This window comes from Somniosus microcephalus, chromosome 12 (assembly GCF_052327205.1).
Source record: "Somniosus microcephalus isolate GS21.2 chromosome 12, FLI_Smic_1.0, whole genome shotgun sequence".
Taxonomy (NCBI): Eukaryota; Metazoa; Chordata; class Chondrichthyes; order Squaliformes; family Somniosidae; genus Somniosus; species Somniosus microcephalus.
Window position 1 is genome coordinate 18,418,393 of NC_140998.1, and position 20,504 is coordinate 18,438,896.

General features: G+C 46.6%; 2 protein-coding genes across 2 annotated transcripts in view; both read left to right on the plus strand.

The window, feature by feature from the left end:
• Nucleotides 1–20,504, plus strand: part of efcab11 (EF-hand calcium binding domain 11) — a 140,918-nt gene that overhangs the window by 92,338 nt on the left and 28,076 nt on the right. The gene's annotated exons all lie outside the window — the stretch shown is intronic.
• On the plus strand, nucleotides 693–4,704 carry LOC147109059 (uncharacterized). The gene is made up of 3 exons (XM_086002503.1): nucleotides 693–1,656; nucleotides 1,756–2,777; nucleotides 4,555–4,704. The coding sequence occupies exons 1-3, from the start codon at nucleotides 804–806 to the stop codon at nucleotides 4,702–4,704; spliced, it is 2,025 nt and encodes a 674-aa protein (XP_085858629.1). The 5' UTR covers nucleotides 693–803.

Consider the following 20,504-nt stretch of genomic DNA (forward strand, 5'->3'; position numbering starts at 1 on the left):
CGTAACTAAAGGTTTTTATTGACTAAATAACAGAGCCCACCCTCGTGGGTGATCGGGTCCAACAAGGAGGAATACCAGCCAGTCGACTACCTTTATACCTGGGCAGGTAGGTGGAGCCATGGGCGGAGTCGGAGGTGGTCAGCCCAGGTATAACAGCGCGACAAGAGGCGACCTCGTATCGTGATACAACAGTGATAACGGTGATAACAATACAACAGTGATAACTATAGTGTAACGATAAAAGTGGTTTACCACAATCAGAAAGAGAGGAAGATGCCTAAGCGTGGTAACATCAACGATTTTAATGCCGAGGTAGAAGACTGGGCCACGTACGTGGAACGCATCGAGATCTATTGTGAGGCCAATAAAATAGAAGAAGATGACAAAGCTATAACCTTGCTAAACTCGATGGGCGCGAAGACATACGGGCTCTTGAAGCATCTACTATCACCAGCTAAACCGGCGGATCAGACTTTCGATGAGATTGTGACTGTTCTGAAGGATCACTTGAACCCCACACCGTTGATGTTGGCGGAACGATTCAAATTCTATGCGAGAACGCAACGGAAAGACGAAAGCAACGCAGAATACTTGGTCGAACTGCGTAGACTAGCGAAATACTGCCAGTTTGGAGGGAATCTGACAGAGGCATTGCGAGACAAGTTCGTGTGCGAGACAAGTTCGTGTGCGGGTTGGCAAAGGAAGGAACGCAAAAGCGACTACTTGAAGAGAACGACCTTACACTTGACAGGGCTGTCCTTATTGCAGCATCGCACGAAGCCGCAGCGAAGGGAACTGCGGAAATGCAGCTAAAGACAGCAGCACTAAGTGTGGATCAAATTACCTCGACAACAACAAAATGCTATCGTTGTGGGAAGACAACACACGACCAGAACCAATGCTGGTTTAAGAACCAGGAATGTAGGAAATGTGGCAAACTGGGTCACATAGCTAAGGTATGCCGGTCAGGGATGAAGACCAACAACCAAAGGACCAACAACCAAAGGAAGCCATCACAGGAAAAGTACAACAAGGTACACAAGGTGGCTGAGAAGAGTTCAGACGAACAGAATTCAGACTCAGACCCAAACGGCCAGGAGCTGGGTAGTCTGAGAATTCACAATGTGAGTAAGGAAGCTGACCTACAAACTATCTGGGTCATGCTAAAAATAGCTGGAATCCAAGTGAAAATGGAGTTGGACACTGGATCAGCTCTTTCAGTCATAAATCGAAGGGATTACCACCGGCTATTCTCACATATACCCTTAAGAGATACCAAGTTCGTATTGCAGACATACACGGGGCATAAAGTATACCCCATGGGAAAGATAAGAGTTAAAGTGAGAGATAGGGGTAAAGAACACCCAAGAATGAACTTATACGTACTACATGAGGGAGGACCACCACTTCTAGGACGGGAGTGGATCAAGAAAATAGACATGGAATGGCACTATCTAAAAGCCATAACGAGTGAGGACTCGGGGCAGACAATCAGCTCAGATTCTGAAACGAATGACGATAAGACCAACCCAAATATGAAAGACAAGGCTGAAATGGACTTGCCGACGAAGGTTGGAAAAACGAAGGCATGCATAAAGGCTTATGCTCCAGAGAAGAACAAAGTTTCAGAACAGAACTCCACCGAACAACGACAACCTAGTTTGACAGAAAATTCTGAGCCTGTTCAAGTTACGGACATATCCATGACGGAAGAACACCGAGCTCGGACTCAAACTTATTTCAAATTACGACAACAATTAGAACAATTGAGTTACCGTCTCGTACAAGAGATGAAAACAATGAAAAAGTTCTATGACACCGAATGGGAGAATCTGGAAAGACAACAGAAGCAGCTAGCTCAAGCAGAGAGCGACCATAGAGCCATCGTGACCAATTACCGATCACATCTCCCTTATGCTGTTCAGGAGTTAGAATATTTGCAGGAAGAAGCAAATGAAGAGGAATCTTCAGGAAGCCAGGATTTTATTCCAGTTCTTCTCTACGACTCCTTACAAGCAGAGTGTGAGAAGTTGAAAGAACAGTATGAACAGGCCCAGGCTACAATTCTGGAAGGGGTTAACTCGGCAACCTCCGAAAAGCTAGTTTCAGTGGAAGCATATGAGCAACTGAAGGTTGAACATGAGCAAGAAGTCCAAAGGCTGCAGGAAATTCTTGATGAGCTCAAGGCCAAGACAGACTCATCGGTAGAAGTTCCATCCATAGATGAGAAATTAGAGGTGAAAGACATGGCAGAACATGAAAGACAAGATGTACAAGAACTCATAAAAATATTAAAGGAAACCCAAGACAAATATGGGGCGGCAAGGACCGAGATTCAACAACTTGAAGAACAGATTCAACTGGGAATCCGTTCAGTGGAAGAAAAGGGAACTGTAAGAAACACAGAGACTGTAAGAATGGCCTCTGAACATGAGCTAGAGAGCACCAAGGCGCAACTTCTCCGAGCGCTGGAAGCCAAAGTACAAGAGGAAAAGAAGGTGAAAGCATTGGAGGAAAAGGTGGATGAAATGGTGAAGACTCTGACCCACAGTGTTCCCGTGGAAGAGTTAACGGTCAGCCAACTCCTTCATATGCTGAAGGACAAGACTCTACAATGGGAACAATCTGAACACGAGCTTCAATCTTCAAAGGGAAGGAGTTCGGAGCTCTCAAAAGTTGTGGAAATAGCTGAGGTTGCAACACAGATTTTACAGGGATGCCAAAAGTACGCTGAATCACGTCAATGTGAACAGCAGAATGTTGAAACAGCTGCTCCAGTAGAAGGATTGAATAGCCTGATCAATCAATCCCCGAGGGAAGGGGAAGTATTGAAATCACAAACGAGGTCATTAGTGAAGGATTTGCAGGAAACCCAGGAAGAGCGGGATGAATATGAACGCATGAAGAAGTCTCTTCAGGAGGGAACAACAGTCGGCTAACATCCAGTTGGGTACGGAAGAAGTAGCAGGCCCTCTCGCTAGACTAGCTCAGGACGACACCGAATATTACCATGACCTGTTGAGTGACACGGAATATTACGATGACTTGGTCTGCCCAGCTTGTGATGAAAACTCCCAAAGTGCAGAAATCAGGATGAAGCACTTAAAGTCTAAGGAACATAGGGAGATGGTGGCACTACAGCTGGCAGCGGATAAGGGAGCCCCGAGAGTCTCCAAGAAGCAGAAAAGAAAAAGACGAAGCAGAAGACGATAACCATCTAAATCATTATCACTTCTATCAGATCATGCACGTGGGCCCCACGAAGGGGGGCCAAATCAGTTGGAAAGTAGGAAAAATTACCAAGGCAGTCCAGCTGTTTGTAAAAGTCAGCACTGCTGGTTCAGCAGGACGGAAGTTCAAGCTGTTAAGCCAAGGGAAAGACTATTGGATGAGTCACGCTAGAAATGTGAACCGGCTACACCACAGAGATGTTGTTCGGACCGAGTCAAGACCAGAGACTGAATCTGTGAACTGTTCCCGCAGAGACTGAATCTGTGAACTGTTTCCCGCAGAGACTATATCTGTGAATTGTTTCACATGAAGTTGATTATATGTTATGTTTAATGGGGAATAAGTATGTTGTAAGCTAAAAAGGGAGGATTGTAGTGTATGTACCCGTCTACCTTTAAGAGAACTATTGTATGTAACCGTTCACCTTTAAGAGAACTATTTTAGGTGTGGCACTACTTTGTTTGGCTTCTGTATACGGTAATACCGATGGTGACCACACCAGTATATAAGTGTTGTGCCAGGAGTTATTGGGCAGATTCGCCCTGACCTTCGAATAGTAAAGTCCTGTTTTAAGTTACTCTTGGAGTCTGTGTATTAATTAACTAAACAACCCACAGACTTTACAAAAACCTCAGTATCCTTCAACATTAGTGCTGGTCTATCCAGAAGTTTTGATAGATCGGCAGCAGCTCAGTCCCGTCGGTGCCGGATATCGCGAAGTTTCCTGTACCTGTTAACAGGCAGTTAATTGGCACTAATCCCCTTCCCGCCTCGGGGAGGCAGCTCCCAGTACAGGTCGGGTACCCGCCTCCTGGGAAATGGGCATGGAGGCGGGTTGGGGGGCGGGAAGGGTTCGTGCCCCCCGATTCTGCAATTTTCCCCCACTCCCACCTCCAAATCCACCTCCACGGGACCTGGAAATTCGAGCCCGATGTTTCCCCTGGCTGGGAGATCTAGAACGAGGGGTCACAGTCTCAGGATACGGGGTAGGACATTTAGGACTGAGATGAGGAAACATTTCTTCACTCAGAGGGTGGTGAACCTGTGGAATTCTCTACCACAAAAGGCTGTGGAGGCCAAGTCACTGAATATATTTAAGAAGGAGATAGATAGATTTCTAGACACAAAAGGCATCAAGGGGTATGGGGAGAGAGTGGGAATATGGTATTGAGATAAAGGATCAGCCATGATCATATGGAATGGTGGAGCAGGCTCAAAGGGCTGAATGGCCTACTCCTGCTCCTATTTTTCTATGTTTCGATATTTACTACACTGAGGGAGTTCCCTTTTTATAATTAAACTGGTGGATGCTTGAAGTTGCAGAGAGGGGCGGTCCAGCAAATACTGGCTGCAGTTGAAATTTCCATTGGCTCCGGGGACACCGCCGAGTTGAATTGGCTCCGAGCCAGTCAAATGTTGGAGCCATGTTCCTCTTCAGCTCAGACTCCAAGTAATTCCGTGGCCTCCCGCTGATCCCTCCGTGTGAATCACGCAATCGGCGATTGACAGCGCACGCCACCAATCATGCGCAGCAAGGCAACATCAGTCGAGCTCTTGGCTCCAATCACTGCAGCCAGTGAGTTGATTGGCAACCTCCCCCCACAAACACCCCCCCGCCCCCCCCACTATGGTTTCAGCCATGGCTCAGCTGGTAGCTCTCTCGCCTCTGAGTCAGAAGGTTGTGGGTTTGAGTCCCACTCCAGACATTTGAGCACAAAATCTCGGCTGACACTCCCAGTGCAGTACTGAGGGAGTGCCGCACTGTCGGAGGTGCTGTTTTTCAGAGGCCACGTCTGCGCTCTCGGGTGGACGTAAAAGAATCCACGGCACTATTTTGAAGAAGAGCAGGGGAATTCTGCCCGGTGTCCCGGCCAATATTTATCCCTCAAGCAACATCACTAAAAAACGGATTATCTGGTCAGAATCACGTTGTTGTTTGTGGGATCTTGCTGTGCGCAAATTGGCTGCCGCGTTTCCTACATTACAACAGTGACTACACTTCAAAAGTACTTTATTGGCTGTAAAGAGCTTTGGGATGTCCTGAGGTGGTGAAAAGCGCTATATAAACACAAGTCTTTCTTTTCTTTCTCCCAGCCTAATTACTTTGGATCTACCAGCTTGGTTCCAGCCATGGATCTGTTTGTGCAGCACAGCGCAGGAAATTCTGTACTTTCTTACACATGTGCACAGTGCGGCATGAATCATGTCTATCCAATCTTGGCTCCCACTGTCTGGGATCAGTATCTTATCTGGGGAATGGTAAAATATTTGGCTGAGGTCATTGGCTCTTTTGTAGCTGTACAAATAAAATAAATTAGACCCGAGAGAACGTTGTACAGTATTCAAACAGCGTTGTTTGTAACACTTTAGTTATTTTTGCATTCAGTCAAAATTCTTTCAACTACCAGGCAGGGAAGAGTGAGATTGTTCAAGAGACAGGGGAGAAAAGAACAGGAGGGCTGAAGGGAGAGGCCATTGTAGGAGATTCCCATATACCTACCGGAGTACAACATGCTCGCTTCACTGGAGATAGTAGGGTGTCAGCTGTAGCTCAATGGGCAGCACTCTCGCCTTTGTGTCCGAAGGTTGTGGATTCAGAGATTTGAGCACAAAATCTAGGCTGACACTCCCAATGCAGCACTGTTGGAGGTGCTGTCTATCGGATGAGACGTTAAACCGAGGATCTGGAGCGCGCTGCCTGAAAGGGTGGTGGAGGCAGATTCAATCGTGGCTTTCAAAAGGGAATTGGATAAGTACCTGAAGGAAAAACATTTGCAGGGCTACGGGGAAAGGGCGGGGGAGTGGGAGGAGCTGAAGTGCTCTTGCAGAGAGCCGGCACGGGCTCAACGGGCCGAATGGCCTCCTACTGTGCTGTTATGATTCTATGGCATCAGTCTTCTAATTCCCAATTGATATGAACTTGTCAGTGCTCCTGCATTTCACACCTTGTACAGTTCACCTGGAGCTGAAGTGTGCACGGCGTGAAATGCATGGCAATCAAGGGAGTCAGATACATAATAACAGGAGGAGGCCATTCAGCCCCACGAGCCTGTTCAATTAGATCGTGGCTGATCTGTATCTCACCTGCCTTGGTTCTGTAACCCTGAATACCCTTTGACACCATTTCAATTAAGAACTCTAATTGGGGTCTTGGGTTTCATAAATAGAGGTATTGAGTACAAAAGTAGAGAAGTTATGCTGAACCTTTATAAAACGCTGGTTAGGCCACAACTGGAGTATTGTGCCCAGTTTTGGTCACCATACTTTAGGAAGGATGCGAAGGCCCTTGAGAGGGTGCAGAAGAGATTTACCAGAATGGTTCCGGGGATGGGGGATCTTAGCTACAAGGACAGGTTGGAGAAGCTGGATTTGTTTTCATTAGAACAAAGGAGGTTGCAGGGTGATTTGATAGAGGTGTACAAGATTATGACGGGTTTGGATAGGCTAGACGGGGAAAGGCTGTTCCCACTAGTTGATGGTACAAGGACTAGGGGACACAGATTTAAGGTTTTGGGCAAGAGATACAGGGAGGATGTGAGGGGAAACTTTTTTACACAGCGAGTGGTGATGACCTGGAACTCACTGCCGATGGAAGTGGTGGAAGCGGAGACACTCAGGCCTAGAAATTGGGTTTTGGCTTAGCCAGGGCTTTAGCGCCGGAAGTTAGTGCCGGCGCTAAGTCCCCTGCGCGCGCCAAAAATTCAGTGGCGCCGCGCCCAAACGGCTGCCGGCGCTACTGAAGGGTGTTTGCGGCGGTACATCGGCGCTAACTGCCGTTTCGCGCCGCAATTCCGGCGCTGCAGCACCCGATGCGGTGCGGCAGGCTGGGGACGTGCAGGCCTCCTCCTCCCGTTAAGGAGGAGCTGCCTGCACCCGGCCGCGGCCCGCGCAAATCAGCTTAAAAATGAGCCCGGCACCTCGGACAAGTGTCGGGCTTGCATCTGTTCCAGGGGGCGGGGGGGAGAAGTCCGGGGAGGGAGCTGCGGGCAGGCGGCCGGCGGGAAAGTGGCCGGCCGCCGCGGGGCCTTTAATGCGCCGGCGCAAACTGGAGTAAGGCACCTCTGCCAGAACGTTGCTTGCGGCTGCCACAGGCGAGGCGGCCGCAACTCAATTTCGGAGTTCGGGCGGGTTACCACGGCAACCGGGACGCTGCGCACACCGATGACGTCATCGGTGCCGGCGCAGCGCTACCGGTGCAACGCCGATTTAGGGCCCCAGGGAATTTTTAAACTGGCCATAACTCTGGCGCTAGTCCCTCTAGCGCCTCAAAAGCGGCGCTAAGGCAACTGAATTTCTAGGCCTCAATGTTTTCAAGGGGAGACTGGATAGGCACTTGAGGGAAATAAACTTGCAGGGCTACGGGGATAGAGCGGGGGAATGGGACTGACTGGATTGCTCTACAGAGAGCCGGCATGGACTCGATGGGCCGAATGGCCTCCTTCTGTGTCGTTATGACTCTACGACTCTCTAAGTATTGGTTACCTACTACTTGGCTTTCCCCTCTGCCTGTCACTTACCGTCTAACTGTCTCATTTGGCTAGGCATTATGCGGTGTCTGATGCTGTAAAAGGTTAAGCAGAGGGGAGGTTAAAGTCAGTACCCTCGACATCAAAAATGAAAGAGAGACTTACATTTCTACAGCGCCTTTCAAGTCCTCAGGACGTCCAATGCGCTTTACAGCCAATGAAGTACTTTTTTGAAGTGGAGTCACTGTTGTAATGTAGGAAACGCGGCAGCCAACTTGCGCACAGCAAGCTCCCACAAACAGCAATGCGATAATGAGCAGATAATCTGTTTTAGTGATGTTGGTTGAGGGACAAATATTGGCCCAGGACACCGCTCCTCTGCTCAAAGGCAATATTTGTATGGTAACGAGGAGCCCTAGCAAAACTGAGGTTAAGGGGAAAGCCCTTCAGCGGCAGGAGTCATACCAGACGCACAGGAAGGTGGCTGTGGTTGTCGGAGGCCGGTTATCAAGGCACCAGGACATCGGTGCACCAGTCCCTCGTGGCCAGCGGCCTTGGCCCAACCGTCTTTAGCTTCTTTGCTCCTTTGCCAGTGACCTTCTTTCCATCATTCGGTCAAGAGTGGGGCTGTTTGCTAACCGTTTTACAGTGTTACCTCTAGACTCGACTATTCCAACGCTCTCCGGGCCAGCCTCCCACCTTGCACCCTCCGTAAATTTCAGCTCATCCAAAACCCTGCTGCCCGGATCCTAACTCGCACGAAGTCCCATTCATCCATCACCCCCAGTGCTCGCTGACCTACATTGGCTCCCGGTTCGGCAACGCCTCAGTTTTACAATTCTCATCCTTTGTTTACAAATCCCCCCCATGGCCTCGCCCCCTTCCCTATCTCTGTAATCTCCTCCAGCCCTGCAACCCTCCGAGACCTCTGCGCTGTTCCAATTCTGGCCTCTTGCGCATCCATGATTTTAATCACTCCACCATTGGCGGCCGTGCCTCCAGCTGCCCAGGCCCTCGGTTAACCTCTCCACCTCACCCTCCTTAAAACCTCCCTCTTTGACCAAGCTTTTGGTCACCTGCCCTAATATCTCCTTATGTGGCTCGGTGTCAAACTTTGTTTGATTTTTGCCTGATGGCTCTCCTGTGAAGTGCCTTGGGATGTTTAACTACGTTACAGGCGATATATAAATGCAAGTTGTTGTTGTTGAATCACACCATCTATTTGCAATGCAGCGTAAAGCCTCCTCATTCAGATATAGGAACGGGTTTGTTCTGTTTACTACAGCTGAGGTTTTGCATGTTCATTCTGAGATATGAATGTTCAACACCTAAACATATTGTTGTGCCTTGTTCAGATGTGTTACCGTGGCGACCGAAAGAACATTCAGTCTTAAATTATAAACCGTCAGGGTTCATTCCTAATTATGTGCCAACACCACTGCACAGTGCACCTGAAGGAAGCAGGGTTGAGCTAGATTTATTACCATTATTGCGGTACGTCTGATAATGTTTGGGCCTTAGAATTTGATATTAAAATAAATTAACGTTTTAACCCTCTTCTGATATTAAACTGGCAGTTTTAAAAGATGTATATAGACCCTGACAGCTCATGTCACCTGGGGCAGTGCACACAAGTGTGCATTAGGCCTCCGTCAAATGTATTATTCATGCATTAAGCATTGCAATTAGTTTCTTGTGCAGCAATATTTATATATAAATTTTTTTTTTTTTTTTAAATTCCTGCTCTGCTGGTGGTGCTAACTGGTTCTGGCACACGGTTCCACAGACCCACCCCCCCCGTAACCCTCGGGCACCTTGCTCGAGTACTTATTTTTATGTGTGAGCCCCGAGGGTGAGTGACAACTGGCTATTCTACCTTGGGAGCTACACCCGAACCCGACCCCATCCTCATGTAACGTCAGCCACCATGTACCCTTCAGCAGAGGTCGCTGAATGACGGTCGGGAGCCGGGACCCTGACGGATATTTCTCCTCCTTCCCTGGTGCAGAGTTTGTCGTCGTCGTCGGGATGTGGGCATCGCCAGCGAGGCCGCCGTCTGTTTATCGGCCATCCCTAGTTGCTCCTTGAGAAGGTGGTGGTGGTGGTGGTTGACGTAAGAAAACTACTAGGCACGTGGTCTGAGCGTTAAACAAAGCATTAACCAACTGTTTTACAACATGGAGGTCTAGTTGTGTACTTCACTAGTTCCTGTTAAGAATGTCCTGCGCAAGCTGGGCCCGTGCCCAAGTATTTATACTCTCCCTGGACAGCGCCACCCGTAGGCCGCTCAATATTATTTCATAAGTCTTTCTTTCATGAATGACAAGATTCATGTCAGTGGTGGTGGTGGGGCCTTTCTTCTTGAACCGCTGCAGTCCCGTGTGGTGAAGGTGCTCCCACAGCACTGTTGAGGGGAGGGAGCTCCAGGATTTATGACCCAGCCACGGTGAAGGAACGGACAAGTAATATGTCCAACTCGGGACGGTGCGTGACTTAGAGGGGAATCTCTTGAGGGTTGCGCTGAAGGTCAGCCGCGCTACACGTTCCACCAAAACATCCGCCCCCCTTGCTGAGCAGAGGTCAAACCTGGGTCCTTTCCGGCCCGTGTCTTTCAGTTCCACACTGAGTCGGCGGGGTAGTTTGAGAGTGAAAGCCTTGAAGCAAGCACCAGCAAAAAAAAACGAAAATGGTAGCTTGTGAGCGCAGCTGATTAGAGCACCGACACTTGGCACCCCAACGTGGCGGGACGTGGCTTCAGGAGAGCAGCTCCGCGCTTCAAACGCCTCGCCGTGGGTAGCTGCGATTCTACTCTTATGATTCATCATCATTGCAAGCCTATCAGCAGCAACAGCAACTCAGAACATAAGAACTTAAGAATTAGGAGCAGGAGTCGGCCATGCGGCCCCTCCAGCCTGCTCCGCCATTCAATAAGATCACGGCTGATCTTCGACCTCAACTCCACATTCCCGCCCGATCTCCATATCCCTTGATTCCCCTAGAGTCCAAAGATCTATCAATCTCAGCCTTGAATATATTCAGCATCCACAGCCCTTTGGGGTAGAGAATTCCAAAGATTCACAACCCTCTGAGCAAAGAAATTCCTCCTCATCTCGGTCTTAAAAGGCCGGCCCCTTATCCTGAGACTATGCTCCCTAGTTCTAGACTCCCCAGCCAGGGGAAACAATCTCTCAGCATTTACTCTGTCAAGCCCCCTCAGAATCTTATATATGTTTAAATGAGATCACCTCTCATTCTTCTAAACTCCAGAGAGTATAGGCCCAATCTACTCAATCTCTCCTCATAGGACAACCTTCTCACCCCTGGGATCAATCTAGTGAACCTTCGTTGCACCGCCTCTAAGGCATATACGTCCTTTCTCAGATAAGGAGACCAAAACTGTGCACAGTACTCCAGGTGTGGTCTCATCAAAGCCCTGTATAATTGTAGTAAGACTTCGTTACTCTTGTACCCCAACCCCTTTGCAATAAAGGCCAACATGCTATTTGCCTTCCTAATTGCTTGCTGTCCCTGCATACTAACTTTCTGTGTTTCCTGTACGAGGACACCTAAATCTCTCTGCACACCAACATTTAATAATTTCTCACCATTTCAAAAATATTCTGTTTTTCTGTTCTTCCTACCAAAGTGAATAACCTCACATTTTCCCACATTATACTCCATCTGCCACCTTATTGCCCACCTGTCTATCTATATCCCTTTGCAGACTCTTTGTGTCCTCCTCACAGCTTACTTTCCCACCTAGCTTTGTATCTTCAGCAAACTTGGATACATTGCACTTGGCCCCTTCATCTAAGTCATTAATACAGGAAACTCTCGATTTACCGGCACCTAAATAACCGGAAATCTCTGTTAACCGGCAAAATTCAGGAGTAGGTTCAGGTAAGTTTTACTTCATATTAGTGGCCGGGGTTTGTGCACCTGTTGCTAAGCAACAGGGACACCTGGATCTTGTGGCCGGGGTTCCTGCACCTGTTGCTAAGCAACAGGGACGCCTGGATCTTGTGGCCGGCGTTCCTGCACCTGTTGCTAAGCAACAGGGAAGCCTGGCTCTCGTACTTTTTACTATACCTCTCTGTAATCCGGACTTTTTGATAAACCGGCACCACGCCGGTCCCGTCGGTGCCGGATAAAAAAGAGTTTCCTCTATAGATTGTAAATAGCTGAGGCCCAAGCACTGATCCTTGCGACACCCCACTAGTTACAGCCTGCCAACTGAGTATGTGGGACCTTATCGAATGCCTTTTGGAAATCCAAATATACTGCATCCACTGGTTCCCCTTTATCTACCCTGCTAGTTACATCCTCAAAAAACTCTAATAAATTTGTTAAACATGATTACCCTTTAATAAAACCATGTTGACTCTGCCTAATCATATTATGATTTTCTAAGTGCCCTGTTACCACTTCCTTAATACTGGATTCCAGCATTTCCTGACAACTGATGTCAGGCTAACTGGCCTGTTGTTCCCGGTTTTCTCTCTCCCTCCTTTCCTGAATAGCGGGGTTATGTTTGTGACCTTCTAATCCTCTGGGACCGTTCTAGAATCCAGGAGATCTAGGAAGCTTGCATTTATATAGCGCCTTCAAGGTAGTAAACCATCCCAAAGCGCTTGGTAGGAGCGTTACGAAACAAAATTTAACACCGAGCTGCCAAGTTTTCTAGATTACAACAGTGACTATTCTTCAAAAAGTACTTAATTGGCTGTAAAGAGCTTTGGGACGTCCTGAGGTCGTGAAAGGTGCTATAGAAATGTAAGTTTTATCTTTCTGAAATAAAATCAAAACATGTAATCCTGTCGCTGTTGATGTATAATTCATTAATTTCTAAAATACTACTTCAAATTTGACAAGTGTGACCGACTTTGAATAATAAGATGGAGAATGACCTCCAAAATAGCAGTGGCTTTAACCAGCACCGTGCAACCTGCTCCTGAGGAGGGGACAATGGGCTTAACTGTAGTTTAGCCAATTTGCATTTCTCTGCCTTTGTTCACCTCCACGTAATCATAGAATCTTATAGCACAGAAGGGGGCCATTCGGCCCGTCGTGCCTGTGCCGGCTCTTTGAAAGAGCCGTCCAATTTAGTCCCACAACCCAGCTTTTCCCCCCATAATCCTGCAAATTCGTTCTCTTCAAGTCCATATCCAATTGCCTTTTGAAAGTTCCTATGGAATCTGATTCCACCATCCTTTCAGGGAGTAACAACCCCTCTGTGTGAAGAAATTTCTCATTTCCCCTCTAGTTCTTTTGCCAAGTATTTTAAATCTATGACCTCTGGTTAGCGACCCACTTGCCAAAGGAAACAATTTCTCCCTATTTGCTTTATCAAAACCCCTCAAAATTGTTAACTCCTCTCTTAGGTCACCTCTTAACCTTCTCTGCTCTAAGGACAACAATTCCAGTCTCTCCACATAACTGAAGCCCCTCATCCCTGGTATCATCCTGGTAAACCTCCTCTGTACCCTCTCCGAGGCCTTGACATCCTAGGAACATAAGAACAGGAGTAGGCCATATAGCCCCTCGAGCCCATTCATTGAGATCATGGCTGATCTGTGACCTAACTCCAGCTACATCCTTCCTAAAGTGTGCTGCGCAGAATTAAACACAATAGTCATTGACCTAAATTAGCGTGGCTAATGACCCAAAAGACAGCAAATTCTACCGAGGATGTTCTTCAGGCGGGCTGTCCCTTGAAGGGTGCGTCGCGTCATTCTGTCCCTTCCCGTGCCCTATAGAGTGCCCCATTCGCGGTCACCTAATTATCACTCCCGTGCGATGAGCTGAATTTCTATCCGCACTGTTTCCATTCGAGAGATAACCGCGGTGCATCTATTGTTGGCCTGCTTGCATGGGTTTCACTGAGCCCCAGCAAAGGCTTCTCTGTGTATTTTTTTTTGGTTTCTGCTGAATATCATGGAACAGTGCAGACCATGGCGCAAAAAAAAAGCAACAAAGACGTTTGAGCTGCCTGTGTACTGCTGCCGTCTCCAATGTTTCAACTGCTTTCAGGCAATCATTAGTCATGCAGTACTCGGATGGTAAGGCAGCCCACAGGGGCACAGTCCGTGACACTAAAGAGCTAATGTGATGGGCACTTTGGGAACTCGTCTCTCTCTCTCAGATAGAATCTGTGCGTCCTTGTTCCCTGGTGTGTGCATGCGACAAAGCGTTTGGGGTGAGGGCTGGGTGGGAAGGTGGGGAGGGTAAGTATACCAAAGGTACACAGAAACATGTCGATCTTTGATTCTCAACAACAACAAGCTGCATTTATACAGCGCCTTTAAATTAGTAAAAACGTCCCAAGGTGCTTCACAGGAGCGATTATCAAACAAAACTTGACACCGAGCCACATAAGGAGATATTAGGACAGGTGACCAAAAGCTTGGTCAAAGAGGTAGGTTTTAAGGAGTGTCTTAAAGGAGGAGAGAGAGGCGGAAAGGCTTAGGGAGGGAATTCCAAGAGCTTAGGGGCCTTGGCAGCTGAAGGCACGGCCGCCAGTGGTGGAGTGATTAAAATCGGGGATGCTCAAGAGGCCAGAATTAGAGGAATGCAGAGATCCCGGAGGGTTCTGGGGCTGGAGGAGGTTACAGAGATAGCGAGGGGCGAGGCCATGGAGGGATTTGAAAACAGGATGAGAATTTTACAATCGAGGTGTTGCTGGACCGGGTGCCAATGTAGGTCAGCGAGCACAGGGGTGATGGCCGAAAGAGACTTGGTGCGAGTTAAGATACTGGCAACAGAGTTTTGAATAAGTTCAAGTTTATGGAAGATGGAAGATGATTCTCCTCGATCAGCCAGCTGATTAACAAAGCCCATGAAGTACTCTCCCCTCCGGCCCCAAACACCGATGGCTCAGTTATCGTAAGGGCAGAACTGAGCTCTTGCAGACCAAAGAAAGAACTAGTATTTATTCAGCACCTTTCACGACCACCAGACGTCCCAAAGCGCTTTACAGCCAATGAAGTACTTTTTGAAGTGTTGTTACTTTTGTAATGTAGGGAAACGTGGCTTCTCAGTTTGCTCACAGCAAGCTCCCACAAACAGCAATGTGATACTGACCAGATGATCTGTTTTAGTGATGTTGGTTGAGGGATAAATGTTGGTCAGGACACTGGGGATAACTCCCCTGCTCTTCTTCGAAATAGTGCCATGGGATCTTTTACGTCCACCTGAGAGGGCAGACGGGGCCTCGATTTAACGTCTCATCGGAAAGACGGCACCTCTAACAGTGCAGCACTCCCTCAGCACTGCACTGGAGTGTCAGCCTAGATTAGGTGCTTAAGTCCCTGGAGTGGGACTTGAACCCACGACCTTCTGTCTCAGAGACGAGAGTGCTACCCACTGAGCCACCAAAGCATGACTTGTAACCAGGGTGATCTTCCTTTAATTAATGAGAATGGGCAATAGAAGTAGAAATGAACCAACAATAAGACCGGGTTGAAATGCTGATTGAATTGGCATTACCTGTGCTCCTAAAGGGGATAAGGGAATGGAGTTCCTACAATGTGTACAGGACTCCTTTCTAACCCAAAATGTAAGAAGCCAAACAAGGGAGGAGTCACTACTGGATCTAGTAATGGGGAATGAACCAGAGCAAATAAGAGAAGTAACAGTAGGGGAACATCTAGGCAATAGTGACCATAACATAATACAGTTTAAGATAATAATTGAGAAGGACATAAGCATGACAAGACCAGGGTAATAGATTGGGAAAAAAGCTGATTTTCAAGGGCTGAGAATAGAATTTGGAAAAATAAAATGGACAACAATATTGGCAAACAGTGATGTACAACAGCAATGGGAAACATTTAAAATGGTGTTCGACAGAGTCCAGGAAAAATATATTCCGCAAAAAAACAAGAACAAACTAAACACTAATACGACACCATGGATGAATAAAGACATAAGGGGAAAATTGAGGGTAAGGAAAGAGGCATACACAAAGTACATAGACAGCAGGGGAGAGCATGACAAGGGAGAATATGAAGAGATTAGGAGAGAAGACAAAAACTATTAGGAAACAAAGAGAATGTGAAATTAAATTATCAAGGATCATAAAACAAAATAGTAAAATATTCTACAGGCACATAAATAAAAAAAGGAAAGTCGGGATGGGAATAGGGCCAGTGAGGGGCGGACAGGATAAAATCACAGGCAGCGATAGCGAAATATCAAAATCTTAAATAATTACTTTGCTTTAGTATTTACCAGGGAGACGGATCAGGTGGACATGACATTGGAAGATGAGATTAGAAATGATATAACTGTATTTAAAATAAAAAGAGAAGTATTAAATAAACTAATTAAACTCAAAGTGGATAAAACCTCTGGTCATTTTAAAAGAATCTAGGTAAGAGATAGCAGAGGCACTATTACATATATTTAATAATTTGTTAGAAAAAGGTGTAGTGTAGTCCCAGAGGACTGGTGGATAGCTAATGTTATTATACCTATAGTTAAGAAGGGAGATAGAACATGTCCAGGGAACTATAGACCACTTAGCTTAACATTGGTGGTAGGAAAGATAATGGAATCCCTACAAAAGGAAAAAAAATCTAGAAACCAAAAATATAATAATGAATAGTCAGCATGGATTTCAAAAGGGAAAGTCTTGCTTGACCAACCTCATGGAATAATAATAATGGAAGAGGTAACAGAGAGAGTAGACAAGGGTAATGCAGTAGATGTAATATATCTAGATTTCCAAAATGCCTTCGATAAGGTACCACATAATAGACCAGTGAATAAGGCCAGCCAGGGGACAAGTAGCAGAAAGGATAGCTAGCTGGCTGCAAGACAGAAAGCAGAGAGTAGGAGTAAAGGGTAGCTATTCAGAGTGGCAGAAGGTGGGAAGTGGGGTCTCACAAGGATTAGTGCTGGGACCACTGTTGTTCACAATTTGTATTAACGATTTAGACTTTGGAATCAAAAACACAATTTCTAAATTTGCGGACGACACCAAATTGGGGAGGGGGGGGCGATAGTCAGTATTGAGGAGGACTGCAATAAATTACAAGAATACATTGCAGAATGGGCATATATTTGGAAAATTAATTTCAACATAGATAAGTGTGAGGTATTACATTTTAGTAAGAAAAATAAGGATGTCACATATTACTTAGAAAATCAGAACCTAAATGGGGTAGAGGAGCAAAGGGATCTCGGATACAAATACACAAATCACTAAAAGTAGCAATGCAGGTTAATAAGGCCATAAATAAAGCAAATCAAGCACTAGGGTTTATTTCTAGAGAGATAGAATTGAAAAGTAGTGACGTTTTGCTAAACTTGTATCGAACCTTGGTTAGACCATACTGTGTACAGTTCTGGTCACCATATTATAAAAAGGATATAGAGGCCATGGAGGGATTTGAGAGGGTGCAAAAAATATTTACAAGGTTGATACCAGAACTGCGAGCATATACCTATCAGGAAAGGATGAACAGGCAGTTTATCTTTTCTCTTGAAAAGAGAAAAGAGAAGGCTGAGGGGTGACCTAATAGATGTCTTTAAAATTATGTAAGGTTTTCACAGAGTAGACACAGAAAGAGTGTTTTCATTTATGGGGAAGAGCAAAGCTATATGGGTCACGTATACCTGTCAAATCCCATTTCCATTGACAGCAAACAAGTTCTGTGTTATGCTCAAAAGATTCTGTTCACAAGACCAAAGAAGCTAATGGTTACAGATAAGACACAAATGTATGGACTCCCGAACACTTGAACCCATATAAGCTCGTGTGTTTCAAAAATTCCCATCCTTGTTTTCAAATCGCTCCGTGGCCTCGCCCCCCTCCCTATCTCTGTCACCTCCTCCAGCCCCCACAACCCTCTGAGATCTCTGAGCTCCTTCAATTCTGGCCACTTCAGCATCCCCGATCGCTCCACCATTGTTGGCCGTGCCTTCAGCTGCCAAGGCCCTAAGCTCTGGAATTTCCTCCCTACCTCTCCACCTTGCTACCTCTCTCTCCTCCTTTAAGACGTTCCTTAAAATTTACCTCTTTGGCCAAGCTTCTGGTCGCCTGTCCTAATATCTCCTTATGTGGCTCGGCAGCAAATTTTGTCTGATAATCGCTCCTGTGAAGCGCCCTTGGGGACTTTTTACTACGTTAAAGGCGCTTTATAAATGCAAGTTGTTGTTGTAAGGCTGTTCCAGGCAAGGATAGAAAGACACCAGGTGCGTTTGGGCTAAATTTGTCTGCCAGCAGATGGGCATGTTGCTCCACACTGTTTAACACTGCAGGTTCCTGTCAGATGGGATGCAGGTTGCCAAACCCAACATACAAGTTGCCCATAAACATTAAAGTTAAGATGCTGGCTTTTCACAGACCTGCTTGGTTAACTATCCTTGGCATAGCCTCACATATATTAAAAAGGAATCAATGTAAAAGAAAGAAAGAAATTGCATTTATATAGCGCCTTTCACAACCTCAGGATGCCCGCAAGCGCTTTACAGCCAATGAAATACTTTTGAAGTGAAGTCACTGTTGTAATGTAGAAAAATGCGGCAGCCAATTTGCAGACAGTCAGTTCTCACAAAGAGCAATAATATACTGACCGGATAATCTGTTTTTAGTGATGTTGATTGATATTGGCCAGGACACCGGGGATAACTCCTCTGCTCTTCTTCAAAATAGTGCCATGGGATCTTTTACGTCCACCTGAGAGAGCAGACGGGGCCTCGGTTTTAGGTCTCATCTGAAAGACGGCACCTCCGACAGTGCCACGCTCCCTCAATACTGCACTGCGAATGTCAGACTGGACCATGTGCTCAAGTCTAGGGATTGGGGCTTGAACCCACGACCTTCTGACTCCGAGGCGAGAGTGCTACCCACTTTGGGTAGCTGACATTTAATGGAAGGGGGTGGGGGGGGGGGGGTTGTCATGTGCTAGGGACACAGTTACATGAAGCCATAATTAAATACAAAGAAATCCAATCGGCCTTAAAACTGCCATGGGTTTGATGCCTGAAGAACTATCTGGCCAAGAAATAAAATGGCCTTGATGGACAAAAGCAGAATTCCAGAGGATGGTGCTTTTGACCATGTGTCAGCTGTGGCTCAGTTGGTAGCACACTCGCCTCTGAGTCTGAAGGTTGTGGGCTCATAGTCTCACTCCAGGGACTTGAGCACATGCTCCAGTGCAGTGCTGAGGGAGCGCTGCATTGTCGGAGGTGCCGTCCTTCGGAAGAGACGTTAAACCGAGGCCCCGTCTGTGGTGGATGTAAAAGATCCTGTGGCACTATTTCAAAGAACAGATGGGGGGTTATCCACAGTGCCCTGGCCAATATTTATCCCTAAATCAATAAAACAAAAACAGATTATCTGGTCATTATCACAGTGCTGTTTGTGGGAGCTTGCTATATGCGAATTGGCTGCCGCTTTTCCCACATTACAACAGTGACGACACTCCAAAAAGTATTTCATTGGCTGTAAAGCGCTTTGAGACGTCCGGTGGTCGTGGAAGGCGCTACATAAATGTAAGTCATTAAGTCTTTCATCTGCTTAAGTCCTGCAGTGGCACTTGAACCCACAACCTTCTGATTCAGAGGCTAGATTGGGTGTATCTGTCTATAAAAAATAGTAGCAGGAATAGGCCACTTGGCCCCTCGAGCCTGCTCCGCCATTCAATAAGATCATGGCTGATCTTGGGCTCAAAGCCACTTCCCTGCCTGCTCCCCATAACCCTTCACTCCCTTATCTTGCAAAAATCTGTCTATCTCCACCTTAAATGTATTTAATGACCCAGCGTCCACGGCTCTCTGGGGCAGAGAATTCCACAGATTTACGACCCTCTGAGAGAAGAAATTCCTCCTCATCTCAGTTCTAAAAGGGCGACCCTTTATTCTGAAACTATGCCCCCGAGTTCTAGATTTCCCCACAAGGGGAAACATCCTCTCTGCATCTACCTTGTCGAGCCCCCTCAGTATATCTTATATGTTTCAATAAGATCACCTCTCATTCTTCCGAATTCCAATGAGTATAGGTCCAACCTTTCTTCATAAGTCAACCCCCTCATCTCTGGAATTAACCGAGTGAATCGTCGCTGAACTGCCTCCAATGCAAGTATATCCTTCCTTAAATAAGGAGACTAAAACTGTACGCAGTACTCCAGGTGTGGTCTCACCAATACCCTGTACAGTTGCAGCAGGACTTCCCTGCTTTTATACTCCAACTCCCTTGAAATAAAGGCCAACATTCCATTTGCCTTTTTGATTACTTGCTGTACCTGCATGCTAACTTTTTGTGTTTCATGCACAAGGACCAACAGGTCCCTCTGAACTGTAGTATTTTGTAATCTCTCTCCATTTAAATAATAGTTTGCTTTTTTATTTTTCCTGCCAAAGTGGATAACCTCACACTTTCCACATTATACTCCATCTGCTAAATGTTTGCCCACTCACTTAGCCTGTCTATATCCTTTTGCAGGTTCTTTGAGTCCTCTGCACAACTTGCTTTCCCACCCATCTTTGTATCAGCCGCAAACTTGGCTACATTACACTCGGTCCCTTCATCCAAGTCATTAATGTAGATTGTAAATAGTTGAGGCCCCAGCACCGATCCCTGGGGCACCCCACTAGTTACCGTTTGCCAACCGGAAAATGACCCATTTATCCCGACTCTCTGTTTTCTGTTAGTTAGCCAATCCTTGATCCATGCTAATATATTACCCCCAACTCCGTGAGCTCTTATCTTATGCAGTCACCTTTTATGAGGCACCTTATCGAATGCCTTCTGGCAATCCAAATACACCACATCCACTGGTTCACCTTTGTCCACCCTGCTCG

Bases quoted from the DNA above. Each gene is read 5' to 3' on its own strand.
- LOC147109059 (XM_086002503.1), top strand. From the start codon at position 804: ATGCAGCTAAAGACAGCAGCACTAAGTGTGGATCAAATTACCTCGACA. The intron at 1,657-1,755 runs CTAGTTTGACAG...AATTACGACAAC, and splicing joins CTCCACCGAACAACGACAAC to AATTAGAACAATTGAGTTAC. The intron at 2,778-4,554 runs GTAGAAGGATTG...TTGAAGTTGCAG, and splicing joins ATGTTGAAACAGCTGCTCCA to AGAGGGGCGGTCCAGCAAAT.